General features: G+C 32.1%; 1 protein-coding gene across 2 annotated transcripts; it reads right to left on the bottom strand.

The window, feature by feature from the left end:
• Window positions 1-6,701: 6,701 nt before the first annotated feature.
• LOC149162190 (GDSL esterase/lipase At2g04570-like) lies at window positions 6,702-10,530 on the bottom strand. 2 transcript variants are annotated; one of them, XM_089435639.1, is made up of 5 exons: window positions 10,114-10,530; window positions 9,880-10,010; window positions 9,546-9,803; window positions 7,214-7,472; window positions 6,702-7,131 (listed from the first exon to the last, which is right to left on the bottom strand). In XM_089435639.1, the coding sequence occupies exons 1-5, from the start codon at window positions 10,373-10,375 to the stop codon at window positions 6,938-6,940; spliced, it is 1,104 nt and encodes a 367-aa protein (XP_089291765.1). In that variant the 5' UTR covers window positions 10,376-10,530; the 3' UTR covers window positions 6,702-6,937. The 2 variants fall into 2 exon arrangements, with proteins under 2 accessions (XP_089291765.1, XP_089291766.1); XM_089435640.1 differs by having other exon boundaries at window positions 9,546-9,779; window positions 10,114-10,525.
• Between the last annotated feature and the right edge of the window lie 8,163 nt (window positions 10,531-18,693).

The following is an 18,693-nucleotide window of genomic DNA, read 5'->3' on the forward strand; positions in this document are numbered from 1 at the left end:
TATTGGTCTCCCTACTATGAATGAAAATGATCGTAATTGTGTGTTAGGCCCCTATACTACTAGTGTAACCCCTTATTGTTATTAGTACAACCCACTTATTATATTGATGTACCCATGTAGTGCCCATATTGTTACTATTGTGCCCCATAGTAGCCCACTAGTGTTATTATTGTGCCCTTACATTATTATTGTTATGTTGGCTCTCATTATTTTATGGCCCCTTAGACTCTTATATATAGAAAGGAGGTCTTTTCATTTGTATCATCGAAGAATTGTTCATTTATGTAATGTAAAGGAGGTTGCCCCCTCGAAGAGGCTGAATTCTAAGACGTTGATCTATTTTTTCTATCTTTTCTTGAGCTGGTTTCATAACATTTGGTATCAGAGCTTTGGATTCTAGGGTTTCGCTGCTCCAAACAGGTCATCGTGGAATTTTCGCTATAACGTTTTTTTTGCAACTTTTCAGAAGCTAAAAAAAAAACCCATTTTCGAAGAGATTGCACTGAAGCTTGGGTCCGAATTTCAGAGCTTTTTGTGCTATATTTGAGGAGATATGATCTAAGGAAGTTGGTCTTTTTGCAGACTCCTGAATTACAATCCAAACAGGTGACCTGGGGAAAACCGTCATAACTTTCTCTCTGAGCATCAGATTGAAATTTCATAAGAAAGTACAAAAAGAGGACGGACTGTAGTTTCTCATGGATATTTTTCAGAGCCAAAGGTCGAAACAGTGACACGTGGCACTTCATACAAGTTCGCTCTTCTGGAAAGGTCTATAATCAGGTCATTTTGGGAGATTGTGCATAACTCTTTCTTGGACAATCCAATTTGGATCAGACTGGTGGAATTGGAAAGAGAACAAAGAGGGCTACCACAGGTCGCAATTTCAGAACTTAAAAATCTGAAAGTACAGAGTTACAGTCGTTTCAAGATCGAGCTCCTAAAATCAAGAAAAAGCAAGATGAGGAAGTTTGATGGCAAGGATCCGGTAAATTGGATACTTCAGATGGAGCAATATTTTGATCTATATGATGTACCACTGTTACAAAAGGTATGTATTGCATCTTCATATTTAGAACAAGATCAATTTTTATGGTATGAAGGGCTTTGTTCTCGTAAACAAATTGTTACGTGCTCAATTTTCACGGAGGAAATGATAGCACATTATGAGGATACAAAGAGCAACACATAAAAGAGATGGTTTTCCCACATCTTCCTCTAGAGAAAAAGAGCCTTTAGTGCTAGTCCATACAAATATATGTGGCCAAATGCAGACACATTCTATTGGTGGTCGTCTTTATTTTCTAACATTCATTGATGATTATAGCAGGAAGATATGGGTGTATTTTCTCAGAAATAAATCAGATATTTTCTGAAGGTTTAAAGAGTTCAAAGTAGAAGCATAAAAACAGAGTGGAAATCCTTTGAAAGTATTGAGATCCGTTAGAAAAAGAGAGTACAACTCCAATGACTTCAAATATTTTTGTCAGCAACAAGGAATCACAATGCAGAACACAACAAGATATACTCCACAGCAAAATGGAGTAGCAAAAAGAAAAAATCAATCGATCATGAACATGGCCAAATGTATGCTTCGTGAGAAGAAGTTGCCACATAACTATTGGGTCGAAGCAATTTTGACAATAGTGTTCTCAACAGATCTCCAACAACCAGTCTCCAAGATACAATACCTCAAGAAGCATAGGGGTGGTAAAAAGGTAAATATATCTCACTTTAGAATTTTTGGATCAGTAGCATTTTCACATGTTCCAAAGCAGCTAAGAAAGAAACTTGATGATAGAAGTGAAAGATGTATTCTCATAGGCTAGAGTGAGCAATCAAAGGCCTACATACTTTATAATCTTGTTACTAAGAAGATTATTTTAAGCAGAGATGTAATGTTTTTTGAAAATCAATCTTGGTTTGATCATGTTGGTGAAGTTTCAAATCGGTGTTTTTATCCACCACAACCACCAAGATTGCAAGTTCAATAAGAGTCATACCATTCTAAAAATGGTACATATTCAAGCAGTGAATCAACCAATGATTCAACATCTTCAGAAGACAATCAAAAAACAAGAATCATCAGATAAATATATGAGAAGGAGCATGATTTTGACCAGCAGAATATGTTTACATATTTTTCATCTCAACCAACCCATTTTGAAGCAGTAGTTAAAGAAAAGCATTGGGTTGATGCAATGAACCAAGAAATTGTTGCCATAGAAAAGAACGAGACTTGGGAATTAGCTAAATTCCCAAGAGACAAAACCATAATTGATGTAAAATGGGTGTATAATACCAAGTTGAATGAAAAATGAGAAATTGAAAAATATAAGGCAAGGTTGGTTGCCAATGGATTCTCACATCAGTTTGGTGTCGACTATGGTGAAACCTTTGCTCCAGTAGGAAGGTTAGACATTGTCAGAACCATTTTGCCTACAGTAGCTCAACAAAAATGGAAAGTCTATGAGCTTGATGTAAAATCCGTCTTCCAAAATGGTATATTGCAAGAAGAAGCTTATGTAGAGCAATGTCCTGGTTTTGAAGTTCCAGGACAGGAGCATAAGGTATACAAATTGAATAAAACTTTGTATGGTTTGAAATAAGCTCCAAGAGATTGGCACAGTCGCATCGACACCTATCTCATCAAAAGTGCCTTTTGCAGAAGCGGTCATGAGCCAACTGTGTATACCAAAGCTCATGAAAGTAAAATTCTTATTGTATCTATTTATGTAGATGATATTATTTATACTAGCAATATGATGTTAAAAGACTTCAAAGAAGCGATGCAAAGAGAGTTTGATATGACACATCTAGGGGTCATGAAATACTTCTTAGGCATTGAACTTCAACAATATGCTAATTTCAATTTTGTTGGTCAACAAAAATATGGCACTGACATCATCCAAAAGTTTAGAATGACAAATTTCAAACTTGTTGATACACCAATTTCTCAAGGCACCAAACTAAGCAAAGAAGATATAGCACCACTAGTGGATCCCACATTGTATAAAAGTCTAGTTGGTAGAACTTTGTTGTATCTAATTACAATTAGACCTGATATTATTTTTGCAGCAAGTTGTGTCTCTAGGTTTATGCAGTGACCTAAGATTTTTCATTGGAAGGTTGCAAAAAAAATCTTAAAGTATATTGCAGGGACAATAGACTATGGTTTGTTCTATACAGATTCTGAAAATTGTTCACTTTCAAGTTATATAGACATCGATTATGCAAGGAGTTTAGATTATCACAAAAAAGCCTCAAGGTATTTTTTTCATTTTGGAACCAATCTAATTTCATGGGCATCCAAAAAAAATCGATCATTTCAATATCTTTTGCAGAAGCAGAACATGTAGTAGCGAATTCAGCAACTTGTCAAGCAATGTGGTTGAGAAGATTATTGAAAGATATTTGAAATGTTTAGAAAGAGCCAACTCCAATTTACTGTGATAACAGTTCAACGATTTCTTTATCAAAAAATTATCTTTTCCACAAAAAGAGCAAGCACATTGACACGTTTTTTGTTAAAAATAACATTTTGAAGAAAATCATAATTTAATTTGTCCTTTAATTAAATTAGGAGTTAAATTGTAATTATATTCTCATAGCAACTTGTAACAATTAACTCAGTTAAGTTGACTTAGTTGGCTCACTAAATTCAAGTTGGGGGTCTATCTAGAGTCATGTAGAGTGATCCCTAAATTTTAGGGGTTTGGGTTGAGTTCTTATTGAGTTGTAATTATTTAATTCAGTGTTACTGAATTAAATTCAGTTAAACTAGTTTTAGCTGATGGAGAAACTAGTGAAAGTTCAAGTGAATTAAATAAATTGGATTTAATTCACATGCAATTATCATTTAGATAACTGATAATTCACTCATAAATAACTCATGCATATCAGTTCTGAGAAAGACCCAATTGAGATTAGAGTTGAGGGACAGTGTACTATGAGTGGTAAAATCATTGAAATTAAACCGATGGTGCATGCAATCAGAAGAAGATCTCTAGATGGATTGCACAATTAAGAGTGAGGAATTTCCCAATTAAATATGGGTTAATTCCCAAGGGAATAACATAAGGAAGTAGGAGCTTCGTAGGCAGCCAATTTGGCTAAGTATTGGCTTGAGATGGTTTGTGAAAGAGTGAGTGTGATTGTACTTGTGCAGATATTGTTCGGGTTGAACAAGCATTGCATTTTCTTCTCATATCTTCTTGTTAATGCAATATACAGATAACAAGGGTTTTTAGCTAAGTTCTTCCCGAGAAAATTATTGTGTTATTTGATTGAAAAAATTCCTTTTCTGCTTCATGATTTCATGGTTCAATTTTTGTTTCCATTCATGAGTAGAGTAGATTCAAGTCAATTGTTTTAACATATCACAATATGTAGCTTGAACCTAGAATAAAATTCTACAATTTTCATTTCATTCATGAGCTTGTTAATGATGGGGACATAGTACTTGCTTTTCATAGTTCCAACTTGGAGATATTTTCACAGACCCATTGGGAAAGATTGTATTTGAATTTCAAAGAGAAAAATCAGGCATTGTAAGTTCCTCTACATGTAACATTTGAAATTAGTAGGGGATGTAGAGATCTTAATATCACTTTCTACTAGGTGTCATCACATTTGATTCTCCTCACTACTAGGTGTCATAAGACTCTTCAATTTTACTTCATTTTAGTCGAGTTGTACTCCAATCATTTATTGTTAATGTTTTCAATGTAATCTATTTAGGTTTTTTTAATATTGAGACGAGCAATCTCTACTCCACTTTTTGTTTTTCATTCTTTGTCATGAACCATAAATGTCTCCACTTCACCCTTTCAAAGCACAAGTAACCACCTCCATGACCATTGAGCAACCCCAATGAACAATACAGATCCATCTATAGATATCACGCTCGAAAGTTGCTAGCAACCAAACCAATGTTGCTCATATGCCTTTCTTTGCCTCCACCCCCATGGAGTCATCAAATCCAAGTCTGTGACAAACCCTATTCACAAATTTTTCCACACAAGGTTTTGTGGAAAATGCCAACCATAGGTATATCCACACGTTGTATCACAATTTTATAACGCACCTAGGGTGTACAAATTTAGTGTTTCAATAGTGAGGGCAAGCATAGTGAAATGAAGATGGATGATTCTGATAGGAAAAATTCTCGCATGTTTTTCTCTCATCTCCAAATTTGGATTTGTGATGCATAATTGGAATTGAAGCCTCTTTTGAATCTTTGCAACCTTTAAATCTCACATCGAAAGATGATGGTGGGAGATTTTCAAATTCTTCGAGAGTGATGTTGCATCGACTTCCACAAACAACTAAGCTTCTCTTGTGCACTCTACGAGGAGCTTGACAACTCTACAAAATTGGGCCACTATCCTATACTTTGGCTCATCCTAACAATCACACCAAGCAAGACACTGAAAGACTAATAAATTTCACGCTCTAGCAATCACTTTTCTTTGCTAATCTACTTGTTTACAAAGGAGGATTAACTATCATGGCTCTACATCTACCCGGCCCTCCTATGAGGAAGTTAAGCCAAAATTGGCTATGATACCAAAATAAAAAATTTAGAATTAAACATAGTGCACAGATCACATACAAAATCATGAATATATTTCAATTTCTAAAAAAAAATATCTCCCATATATGTACTTCTAAGATCCAACAAATCCCAAACTAAGAAATTATTGTTGAAAAAAACTCTCAACAAACTCCAACATCTAAACAACCTAACTTACCAAGTAAATTTTGATTCTAAGTTTCCATTCCCAAGAGTTGGATCTCGACATGTTCTTGAAATTGGCTTTGCTATTATATCAATTCAATCAATTGAAATTGGCTTTGCTATTACATCAATTCAATCTACTGAAACAAGAATTAGCTTAGATGCTTGTGCCTACACTTCTCACTTAGATGCTTTTGCCTACACTTCTAGATTGTGGGCCTTCAATACATGGCTACTAGTTGCATGTCCAAGGGAGTGACAAAAACTTAAGAAATATGGCATACTATTAAATAATATGTATATAAAATATAAAAATAAAACTATTATTATATATTATTGTAATTATTATTAAATTTTCTTAGATTTTAAGAATTTTCATTTTTAAATTTTTTTAGAAAATGATGATAATAATGATAAATGATAATAATAATTTAATTTTAAGGTTATCACCACACCACATATTAATATGGTGTATCACATTCTTTTGTTTCTATTACTAAAATCTACCCTGAAAGACACATCCTGAATCTCCTTTGCATTTACAAATAATATTTTTGAAAAAAAACACGCGCTTTTAACCATTAAACATAATCAAATTATGTAATCAAGATTTACAACTGTATAATCAAAATTTAAAAATAATAATAATTTGGGGAAATTTAAAAATCCTCTAATAAAAACATGCCAACCAAGAAAACATAGTTTATATTATTATAATATAAGAATGTTATTCATTATTAAAATGACAATGAACTTCTAATAAAAGCCCTCACAAAATTGTTTACTAGTATGCTGCCATGTGTTCTATTATATTAAAATACAATTAAATAAAATTGATCACAAAGGGATTTTCACAGGCACAACAATTGAAAGCTTGCGAAATTAAATACATTTATCTACAGGAAATCTAAAGCATTAATTAACTGCAAATATATCACAATGAGATCTAGACAGGCAACCATGGAAAACTAAATCAAATAAATATATCTGCAGGAAATCTGAGCAAAGATCTTAAACCATTCATATAATATCGGTTCAATTTCACGATCATATAAACACCCAGCACAAACTTTGAATAAATGGATCTGCACGAAAGCTGGGTCAAGTCTGAGCAATATTAAATTCCTCTGCGCCAATTCTAACGTACTTTAAAGTTGATATCTTCAGATCCAAATCACCAAACACATTAAATTTTCTTTACAGCAGTTGCGAAATATCTCTGTCCAGCACGATTTTCGCAGTGAGGCGATACGTTTTCTCTGTAGAGTGGACGGCATCCCAGAAGACGTACTTGGACGCATCTGGACAAATAAATGAAGTGTTGGAATTGCATGTGACTCCCACCTCTATGTATCCTGTTCCACAGCAGCCCCTCTTGGATTCCTCAAACCCTACAACAAACCCAATACAACAACTGAAACTAATGACAAAAACACAACTAATCTAAGAATGAATTTTTCATTAAACTCTTACCATATTTGGCAGGATTTCTGAGTATATCCATGAAGGGTTTGTAAATGTCGATATAGACCACTTTAATATCTGGAAACCTAGCTCTGAGACGAGCAACGGCTGCTTTCAGTTTCATATTGTAGCCCAGTGCCACCTGGTTCAATTCATCGATACAACCGTCCAGTGTGGGGTTCCCAGAAAGCGTTTTCTGCTCAGGCAGGCATCCCGCAGCTGCCATACCATAGATACCAAATTTGCGGGCACCCAAGTTATACACATCCTGAAAGATTGTGCAATTACAGTTTGGAAGTAAGATGGAAGCATTTGGTTCATCCAGATGAAAGCTTTGTGCCAGGTAAGCAAAACCCCAAAAAAAATGTTTTATGTCAGATAATATATGCATATTTTAAATGGAAATTACATTTTATTTAATTTTTATATTCAAAATATCATGCTTTTAGATGTATTTTAAAATTAAAAATATTTTAAACCCTGGTTTAAAATAACTAAATAATATGATCTTTTTGGTATACAGACAGAGCCTAGGCGGGGGCTAGCCTGGCTATTGGTCGAAAGAAGACTTACCTATCCACAATAGTATTGTTATTATCAAAATTATCCTAAGTTTTGAACTTGTGATTTAACTGGGACTAAACCTAGTCTAAATCAACTAAACTAATCTATATCTCATGAATAAAAAATACAAAATATTTTTAAAATAATATAATAAAATATAAGTATTTCTTATAAGAAAAAATAAGTTTAAGTTTGATTAGTAAAAATATAAATTAAAATGGTGTAGAGAAAAAATTGTGATGCATAAAACATTTTAACTAAAACAGAACCAGGCTAAGATATATAACTGACAACTTTACTCAGTATTTAAAGTTGTGAAAGAGAACTTTCTCTACCTGTATGTTTATCATTTTAGATTTCCAGATCTTGGTCAAGAGAGATTAATTTTATCTATGGCCATTAAATATATTTTTAATTAATTTAAATTTATATTAATATATTAATTTTTATTGTAAAAATATAAATATATAAGATAAATTTACATTGATTTATTATTAAATTTATTATTTTTTAATATATATATTAATATATTTTATACTAAATTAATTTAGTGATATAAATTAATTGAAATGGTTGTTGAACATAGGATGTGTGGTAACAATTCAAATCTTAAGATTAAAGATAATCATAAATCTTGGCTATAAAAATTTAACTTAATCAATATAATCTAATCTTAATCATAAATCTTGGTTATAAAAATTTAACTTAATTAATGTAATGACAATTTTTATTGAATAATGACTAAAAAATAAAGCATTTAATTATATAACATTTTTAGTTATAACATTATTTAGTAGAAAAAAATATATTACTTAAGCAAATTATGATTTCAAAATAATCTTCATTAAAATAAGAAATTTTTGGAATAAAAAGTGGATATTGAAAAAATAGATTGAATATAATGGTTCATTATATATTCAAATTAAATTTAAATTTAAATTAATAATTAAATTTAAATTTCAAAATATTTACTGAAAATAGATTTTTGAAACTTCTTGTTAACAAAAATATAATGATTTTAAAACAATTTTAAATATAAAAATAAACTTATAAAATAAAATAAATCATTTTGAAACATTTGCTTCTTCAGCTATTAAAATAATTATAAAAATAATTGCTATTAAAATAATTATAAAAAAATAATTTATTTTTAATCTTAGCTAAAATTAATCACGGACAAACATTAACATATTTAAAAGAAATATCAATATTTTTAGAAGGAAAACTACATTTACCAACCAGTAGAGAGTTAAGACAGACTGGGACACTAGAGGTAAGGTGAAGGGCTTTATGAAGATGCATTCTGTATATTAAACCTTTCTCATTTGGGTTTGCAACGGGAGACAATAATATCAAACTTTATATTCTCAGAACCCTATACTTCTATCTAGCCTTAAAATCAATATGCATCTTTGGAGCTTTACATAAGTAAATATCATTGAATTAAATATATAGATAATCCTTTTACTACATGCACATAGATTTATTTGTAACTAAACCCTGGATGTCTTTAATCGAAGTTAAATATTTGTTTTACTACAATGGCATAAAATTTCTTCAATAAACCCACACACGTAGTCTCTCTTCGATTTAGATTGTAGAGTATCTAGCCTCTCCATACAGAATAGTGCCATAGATAGCAAATCAGCAGAGTAAAAACTGTAAACAAACGACACTTTGTGAACACTACATTCTTCTTTTCCCCAGCTGAAACCAAGATCAATATTTCAACGATATATTGCCTCAACAACGTTTTGCTTTGTGAATGATGTTTTACCTGAAAAGAGCTTTGGGAGAGTTGCAGCAAAAGGTCCTGATATTGGGTGATGCTGAACTGATTTCTTCTAATGGGAAGAAGAAAGTAATTATTTACTAAATCGTTGGTACCTGCACAGAACAGATAAATGGCTTCTCCAATTATACGGGATGCCTTTTCCTCTCCCACCCGCTCTTTCAATATCCCACTGTAATCTCTAAAGTATTCCACCTGTTTCCACATTGGTATCACAGACTGCAGCCATATAAAACAATGCTTCTGAGCTTCAGTGATATACTTCAAGTTACTTCAGATTGAAATGTTAAGAAAACAGGAATATCCAAAAACAACTTACAGCAGCCTCAGCGGTGAGGTTATCGTATCCAGTTCCTGCGGAAGCAAAGCTGACACCCGTTATGAGATCATGGGTTTTGAGATGGGGATCTAAATATGGCGGCAGCGTCTCCTTAAGCCCCAGTTCTGCAGCTGCAAACCAGATTAATGATTTAAAATTAGATAGTAGTTAGGTTATGCTATTTCAAATAACAAAATAATCTGAAACAACTGTTTTTACTTTTATTGGATATACCTATAAAATCTGTTGAGAGTTTGCCATTAGAATAGCGGCCTGTGGGCTTGTGATGGATAAAATCTCGACCATATGGAGGAAAGTTGGCTCTGGCTAATGTAGGAATGTAGTTGTTGTTGCCAGAATCTACAATCGAATCCCCAAAAACAAACAGAGCAGGCACTTTGCCTGCACTGTTGTTTTCTCCTACATTGGCCTTGGTAATCCCAGCCAAAATACACAGAAGATATAACATGAAAACACATCTAGCAGTCTCTGCCATCGATAATTTTTGCTTGCAAGTAGAGAGACTCGATGAGAGCTAATAAAGATCTTGGTCTGCGAGCTTCATAGTTTGTAAAAGGCAGATTGATTTGATGGTTCCATAATTGTGAAACGAACGTACTACCTACTCCGCTGCGAACGAATGAATGACCACGCAGATCGCGTTAAGCTGGTTTACGAAGGCATGAATGCATAGATAAAAATTCGTTTTATTTTCGGAGTTTTTGTTTTTGGTGTTGCAGTACCAAGGAAGGACTAATATACTGGCAATTGGTTTATAATGTTAATTACTCACACATTGATTATATGTTAGATATGTCTTAATACAGCAATATATTTACTTGATGTAAACCGCTTTTATAATACAACGCAGTTTGGTTTTTTCTTTCCCAAATAAAATTGCCCAGTGATTAAAGTTTCAGTTCTCAAGGTGAGGAAGGTGTATGAGAATGCATTTAGGATATTTAAGTTATTAAAATCTTCAAAACTCTAGCTTTTTTTTTTGAAAAGTCTTTTAAATCAATTTTCTATTAATTAATCTAAAAAATAATATATATATATATATATTATTATTATTATTATTATTATTATGTAATTTTAAAATTATTGTTAAGTAAGATATCAAATTGATGTATAAGAGTTTTTATTTGTGGGATAAGGAATTTATCTTTATTTATTTATTTGAGTACTAAATTTACTAATAAATACATACTCTATCCCTCTAGTTTTGTACTTACACCTTTTTAAAAAAACATACATATTCTTAACTATTAAACCTACTCAAATTATATATATATATATATATATATATTATATAATTTTCAAAATTTAATAAATTATTTAATCATAAATTTAATTAAATAAAACTAAAGTATGAAGGAGATGGCAGCGAAGATCTATGACACTGGAGTAAAGATGTCTGATGATGGCCGCTACTGCTCTTGCGATATGGACTACTCACCGCCTCCCTCCCAGGCCAAGAACAAGCGGAAGTTTGATGAGACAGAGCACGTTCACGTCCCCAGGTGGTCGATGGGTTTCTACCCTCCAATAATCATGACTTCAGCAATTGCGACAACAATAGTTGTGGGGGATAATGAGAGTCAAAGTGTTTCTTACAATGTTGTCCCGTTGTCATTCAATGAAGTCGATATCGCTAAGCAGAGAGCTAAGGAGATCATAGCGAGACTCGTTAATAGTGCCAATAATAATATCAATGCCAAGCATCCCAAGGTGGAAGACTTCGCCGAAGATCGTCCTACTCACAATGGTTTGAATCTCATCGACCACCATCGTGCTCAAGCCGTCAGATCTGAAGACAAAGCCCGAGATCTAGCAGGAGATCGCCCAGCAGCCACGCTTCCTCTCATAGATCCGTTGCTCAAGAGACTGGATCGGCATAATTGTGATCCCATCAGGGAGTATCGATGTCAAAACAGAGAAGCAGACCTAGATTTGGGGAGTCTGCTTCGCTTCTTGTTGGTACAGACTTTTATTCCTTCACACTCGGAGAGAGGCATCCAAATTAATGATCAATAGAAACCCGCCAAATAGGAATGCTCTCACTATAGATCTAGATCTGATCCATTTTTTTATCAGAACTTCGCAAGGGAGGACTATCTGTAACCTGATCTGGAATGGGAATGGGAGATAGATTCAAGACTTAAAGGGTGAGTTACCAAAACAATTGGGTATATCAGTAAGTATGCAAAGCTTGATTTATGTAGGGAAAATATTGCAGGAGAACTTCACACTCGAGGACTATGGCATTGCCACAGATTCGACCATTATCCTTACTTTCTAATTGCAAGGTGGATGTTGGGCTACCAGGTCAAAGGGCACATGCTCTTTTAAAGATGCACTTAAAGGGAAGGAGGACTTCCAAACCAAACCAGCACCATATCCAGAATTAAGTTGGCCCTATATCGTGGAGCAAAAATCCCATATACTAGCTTTGGAAGTCCCTTTGCCTGAGGTAAATGAGCTCAAATAAGTTATATGTAGGTTTAATGGGTTTTGGCCTAAATGAGACCTCTACATCAATGGATATTCACTACATGGACATCAAATTGTGATATTCATTTATGTTCCAAAGGGTTTTTTATTTCATATTTGAAATAGTAAAAGATAAATATTATGCCTTTAATGAGGGACCATGATTCTGGGGCAATGCAAGACTTTACATGATCTCTTGGTTCCCAAGTTTTTATGCCACTACTATGGTGGTATCCAAAATGATTCTATGGGTAAGGATACACAATCTACCACTACATTTCTACCACCACAAAGTGTTAGAAGGAATTGAGAACTCCCTAGGCAAATTTCTTAATATTGATGTGGATAGAGTTTCAAGAGACATTTACTTTTGCTAGAATCTGAGTTGAATTAAATCTTAGTCAAGGTTTACCTAATGGCATTAGGCTAGTTCACAACAATATACAATGGACTCAACCACTAGATTATGAAAATATGGCATTTTGTTGTTATGGATGTATTCAAACATGCCACTTCAAAGTGCATGCCCGCATTTAAAAAAAGTCCCAAAAGAAATAAGAAACAATCCCAAAATCCAAAAGGTTGGGAATGCATTGATCGCGTAGAAAAAGCATCACATGAAACAGAAATACTAAAAAACACGCAGACATACCAAAAAACACGGCACACAAAAAGAAGCAGATCATTCAAAACATCTCAAGGCAGGACGAGATCGAGCAAAGCTCCGAATTAATTCCAAGGCCCACCAACCCACTGCAGGAGAATGAGCAACACACACCTAGAAAAGAAGATCGAGCAAAGCTCCACATTAATTCCGAACCCGTTGCAACATAATGAGCAACACACACCTAGAAAAGAAGTAAGTGGCCGTGACAAAAAATTTCTAGCAAATACAAAAGAGAATCAAATGCCTATTGTAACATCCACTCCCAACACTAATAGTTAGTAAAAAGTGAAAAAAAAAATGATAAAAAAAATAAATCAATTTTTTATAAAACCTCATAATCAAAACCTAATTATTATACATATACTCTTTAACATCTGTAATTTTGATATTATAAATAAAATTACAACTTAAAAATAATAATAATAATAAATAATATTTGACCTATCATAAACTATTTTTTATATTTTCTTCACTATTTATTATTAATAAAACTCATATATCTAATATATCATTGAAGGCTTTAAAATAAAAAAGTTTTACTCACACTATTATTTATTATCCTATCTATAGTGACGTGAGTTGATTGGAAACGTGAGGATTTTTCTAATCAATTTTTTCATTTATTTTCTCTGTAAGTAAAGTTTAAAAGTTCTGTTCACATTATTATTTATTGTTCTTTTTAATAGTGAGATTACGAGTTCCTTTAATCAAGTTTTTTATATGTTTATATTTTAAAATTTTAATAATTTTATGATCGATTTATAATTATTTTATTGACGATTTATTTATAATTAAATAAAAAAATTATATAGTTATTTTTATTTTTAAATTATATTTAGTTTATTTAATGATAAACTATGGCTTTAAATGTTCATAAAAAATTTATGATGTGATTAATTTGAAAGAATTTATCAAAATCAGCATGGATCACAAAAGTCTAAAATCAAGCAAAAAATTATCACTCGCATAAATTCATTTTAATTTAGATGATTCTCTTATAATAATAGTTAAGAATAAAAAATCTAAGAACTTTTTATTAATTTTTGATTATATCACATTTAGCAAACATACATTTAAAATTTAATAACCAAGTATATTGTTTTTCAAAGTTTAAATATTTAATAGATAAGTAGATGGTTTTTTAAAGGACGCATTTAGCTTTTTCCTATTCCAACAACAAAGGAGACAAGTTATAAATATGTATTTTTAAATCTCTTTAAAAGGCTATCAAGCCTCGTGATAATACAAGTGAATGGTATTCTTTTAGCTTATCTTGTGTGATTGTGTTTGATTCATTTGTTTCTGAGTCGAGTTTTTGGAAGGTCCGACTAAGAGCCGAGGCTCTTGAAACCTCATCTCCGTTGAATTACAAATCAAGTGGTATGAGAGCAAGTAGTTGCTTAGGGCTTGATCTTTTTTTTTTTTTATACTCTAAATTTTTGCTACTAGCATCCTCCCTATTTCCCAGTTGATATAGGTAAGTCGTAACGTTTTAGTTTATGTTTCTTAAGAATTATTTCTTTTGCATGCAATCTCATGTTTCCCACATATGTCAAACTCTTAATGACATTTTGGAGTTCTTGGTGGTTACTTCCTCTCAATTGTTCAACAGATTGCCACCACGGAAGAAACACGCATAGCTAAGGCCCATTTACTCATTTTTTTAGTCTCAGTTCCTCTGCCTCATCAGAACATCTACAACACCCATGGCCACTTCTGTTACAAGTTTGCAACACATGTATAGATCAATTGGTATATCTTTGGTGTGGCATGGTTATGTACCCCACCGAGAATCCATGAGTTCTTATATGAGGAGCAACATTTGAAGCGAGTTCCCTTTGGAGATGTGCCCTCCTACCCCGCTTTAATAGGCACCTGTTTCACATTCAACATAGAAACATCCAGCTTGGGTTCATTTGAAGATGTGTTGTCCCACCCCAAGCGATGTAGGAACCTCCTACTTCATCAACAATCAAAATAACAACATTTGCCTCGGGTTCATTTGAAAAACTTATATCAAGAAAGGAAATATCTAAAACATTGTATTTAGCTTTTTCTTGTTTGACAACCGACAACAAAAGATACCACTTCTAAATATGTATTTGTAAATCTCCTTAAAAGGCTATCAAGCTTCATAATAATACAAGTGAATGTTAGTCTTTTATCTTATCTTATGTGATTGTGTTTGATTCATTTGTTTCCGAATCGATTTTTTGGAAGGTCTAGCTAAGAGCCAAGGCTCTCTAAACCTCATATCCCATGAATTATAAATCAATAATTCTATAGAATAAAAACTAAAATAAACCTATTTTTAGAAAATATATGTATCTCTCATTTTCTAACTTTCTTTTTTAATATTTTTTCTTTTTAATAATGTATATTTTCATTATTAAATTTTTAAATTCAATAAACTCTAAATTTATAATCAAATTATTTTGTCAACACCACTATCCTAACATATTAAAATTCAATTAATATCCTACTATTCATTACCAAATTAAAATAAAAACCAAATCGTTAAAATCGTTGGATGCTTAACTATATTTGTATTTTGAAATTTCAAATTATTCAATTTTAATAAATATATAAAATTATAATATTTTTAACCAAAACTCTACAAATACCATAATGTATTTAATAAACAAATAATAAAAAAATATTTATCCGTATACAGAATTTGAAATCTCCGGCAGAGACCCAACTCTCACAACGACCTGCCCATAAATAATTTCAAAATATTCACTAAGCATCTAGGTTATGTGTACTTTAACAGCTATATATGTAAGAGTACTTTGATGGCTATTTATAAATTCAAAATTCCCATACTAAATAATGCACCTTCTATCACCGCCAACCCTAATAAACAAGGCACGTGGTATGGAAAGTTCATTTGTGAGAGAAATAAAGAAATAGAGATATTGTATTGCATTTTAACTTTTGACTAAAGGTCCATGCTAATATACTATTCCTATATTAGGTGGGTGATATTGAAAGAGATTCATAAATGTGAAGTGCCAAATAAAAGAAGGAAATTGCAGAAATTATATATGTATTTGAGGAGGGGATCTTTACAAGTTTCATGGACATACATGTCCATTTACTTACACACTTATTCAATTAAAATTGGTGGGTTTTTATCGATGAGGTGGACAATTTTTTGATAGGTATATGAAAACTCTTAAAATATATGCCTCGCAAAAAGCACATTTATATGGTTGCATGGTTTAAGGGTATGTATTGAATGAAACATATATCTTCCAATGTAAATCCATGGGTAAGGATTTCGAATATGGGTCACGCTTCGGGGATGAAGAACGAACACTAGATATTATTGATGGAGAAAAGCCACAATCTAATGGTGTTGAAGTAGAAATTAGTAAGTAAACTCATTATCGTTGTGGTTGTTTTTATTGTAATAATTAATTTACTTTGCAAATTATTTGTCAAATTAACAACATGGTCTTTGGAGTTTGAAATAAACATGTTGACATGTAGTAAGTGTAGACGAAAGTGATATACTCGATAAGTTTATTTTGTACCACATGGACTTTATGAACAAATGGATTGATTTGTATGATAAAAATAAAGAAGTGTTAGAAGCAAGGAGACAATTTAAGAGATTGAACCCAAGGAATACCCCATTTCCTATTGATCTACAAGGGGAATGGGGCAAGAGTGCACACTAGAATGGGTTACTGAGAAAATTCAAAATTAAATAGAAGATGCAGTTAGAGATTTAAACATAACAAAAGATGAAATCAGCATGTCTAGAGCATGTGAAAGAAAGGTACAGTTGGAATTTTACAAAATGTTGATTCCGTACAGTTTTGACACTATTAACTATTTAAATATTCATCATTATATTTATTTTAATTGAAATAAATGGTGTTTCATAGGCAAGGAAATATCCAACAATGTGGGCATATGGTCGACATTATCATGTAGAACATGGATATGTAAAGAGATGATCCTTCGATTGTGGCATCATGGTTGAATTCAAATAATCAAGTCGATCAAACTCAAAATATAAGAATATTATTAATGGAAATGTACAATATGTTGGGAAAATACAAAAATTATTGAGTTGGATTGCCGCTCTTTTAAATGTTGTATAGTGTAGCTGGTATGAAGCATTTGAGAGGACATGAAGACATGATATCCATAGCGGACTGTTTTCTATATATTCCTCAAAGTTACTACTCGACAATAAGGAGCCTTATGTTCGACCAATTCCTTGTGAGGATGTATTTCTTTAACTCAAAGAAGAAGTAGTAGTGATCAATAATCTATTAATAAATTGCTTATTATGAACATATACATGTGTTTATTAATTAATAAAATTGTTATAACATATGTCCAATATAGGTATGCACTTGTTCATGTGCAGGTATTTTTCTATGAAGATATTTTGGACCTGAAATGGATATTTTCCATACATTATGAACCAATATTAAGGCATGTATTTGATGATGTATTAGTGGATACTCAGCAAAACAATGATGACCACAAAATATGAGAGAGGGATTAGAGAACATCGAAGAAATTGACATCCATGATGATGTTGAAGATGGTTATGTTTAGACACAAGAAGACAACAATACAAAGTTAGACAATGTTATGGAAGACAACAATATGGATGTTATAGAAAATGATGATCCAAATACATTTGGTAACGATATGGATGGTCTACAATCATATTTCAATGATGATGAAGATGATGCAGGTCAAGATGAGGATGATGATAATATTAACTACTTGAAAGATCATATGAACATTGACAATGATACACACGATGACATTGTTGCATAAAATGATGTTAATAACCAAAACATTTAAATTTTTCAGAATTGTTTTTAATCCATGTTTAAAAAATGATGATCCTTATGGACTAAACTTGGAAATGTTTCAGTATTATTTGTGTCAATAGAAATTTCCTATTGCAATATCATTAAAGTGTTCAAGATCTGGTATGAATTGTTGGTAGAAAAAATCAGGATTACTTGAATGATTCTTCTATTCATTTTGTATCAACAAAAATTGTGATGAAAATAAAGCATCAAAGATGAATTCTGAATCCTTTGCTTATATTAAAACAATTAAGATAACACATCAACTGAAATACTGAAACAAAACAATCTCTAAAGAACATAGACTGGAAAATACTAACACATGAATATTTGGTTTCAATTGCTCAAGTACTTCAGATCTTGACAACTTTAATTAATTTAAAAAAAAATTGTTATGTGCACATAATAGTCCTTTTCTCAAAAGCCCAACCTTTTCCTCATCTCGATGAGAGAATTTATACAAAATTTATAAAATATTAAGTTCTACAAACTTTGGGAAAAATACCCAATATTAACAACAAAATAAGATAAATCTGCACTCCATTGCAGAAATGCTAGGATTGTCTATGAGTCGTGATCAATTGAAGTAGAAGATTCCTCCAATGAAATCCATTTCTCGCTGAATGAATTTATCCTTTGCCAGATGGTTTTTGATGGGAATGATGCTCATATCATCTCTCTATACATAGTATCCAATTTTGTGTGAAAATCATACACGACCAGTGGTAAATCATTGATGAATCTTCTTGTTTGATTAAGAAGATTAAAATCTTTTTCTAAAAGGTTGAAAATGTTTTGACCTATTAG

Source organism: Pinus tabuliformis, chromosome 5_2 (genome assembly GCF_031772625.1).
Source record: "Pinus tabuliformis cultivar Carrire ecotype Pingquan chromosome 5_2, CPIR1, whole genome shotgun sequence".
In the NCBI taxonomy this organism is placed as follows: Eukaryota; Viridiplantae; Streptophyta; class Pinopsida; order Pinales; family Pinaceae; genus Pinus; species Pinus tabuliformis.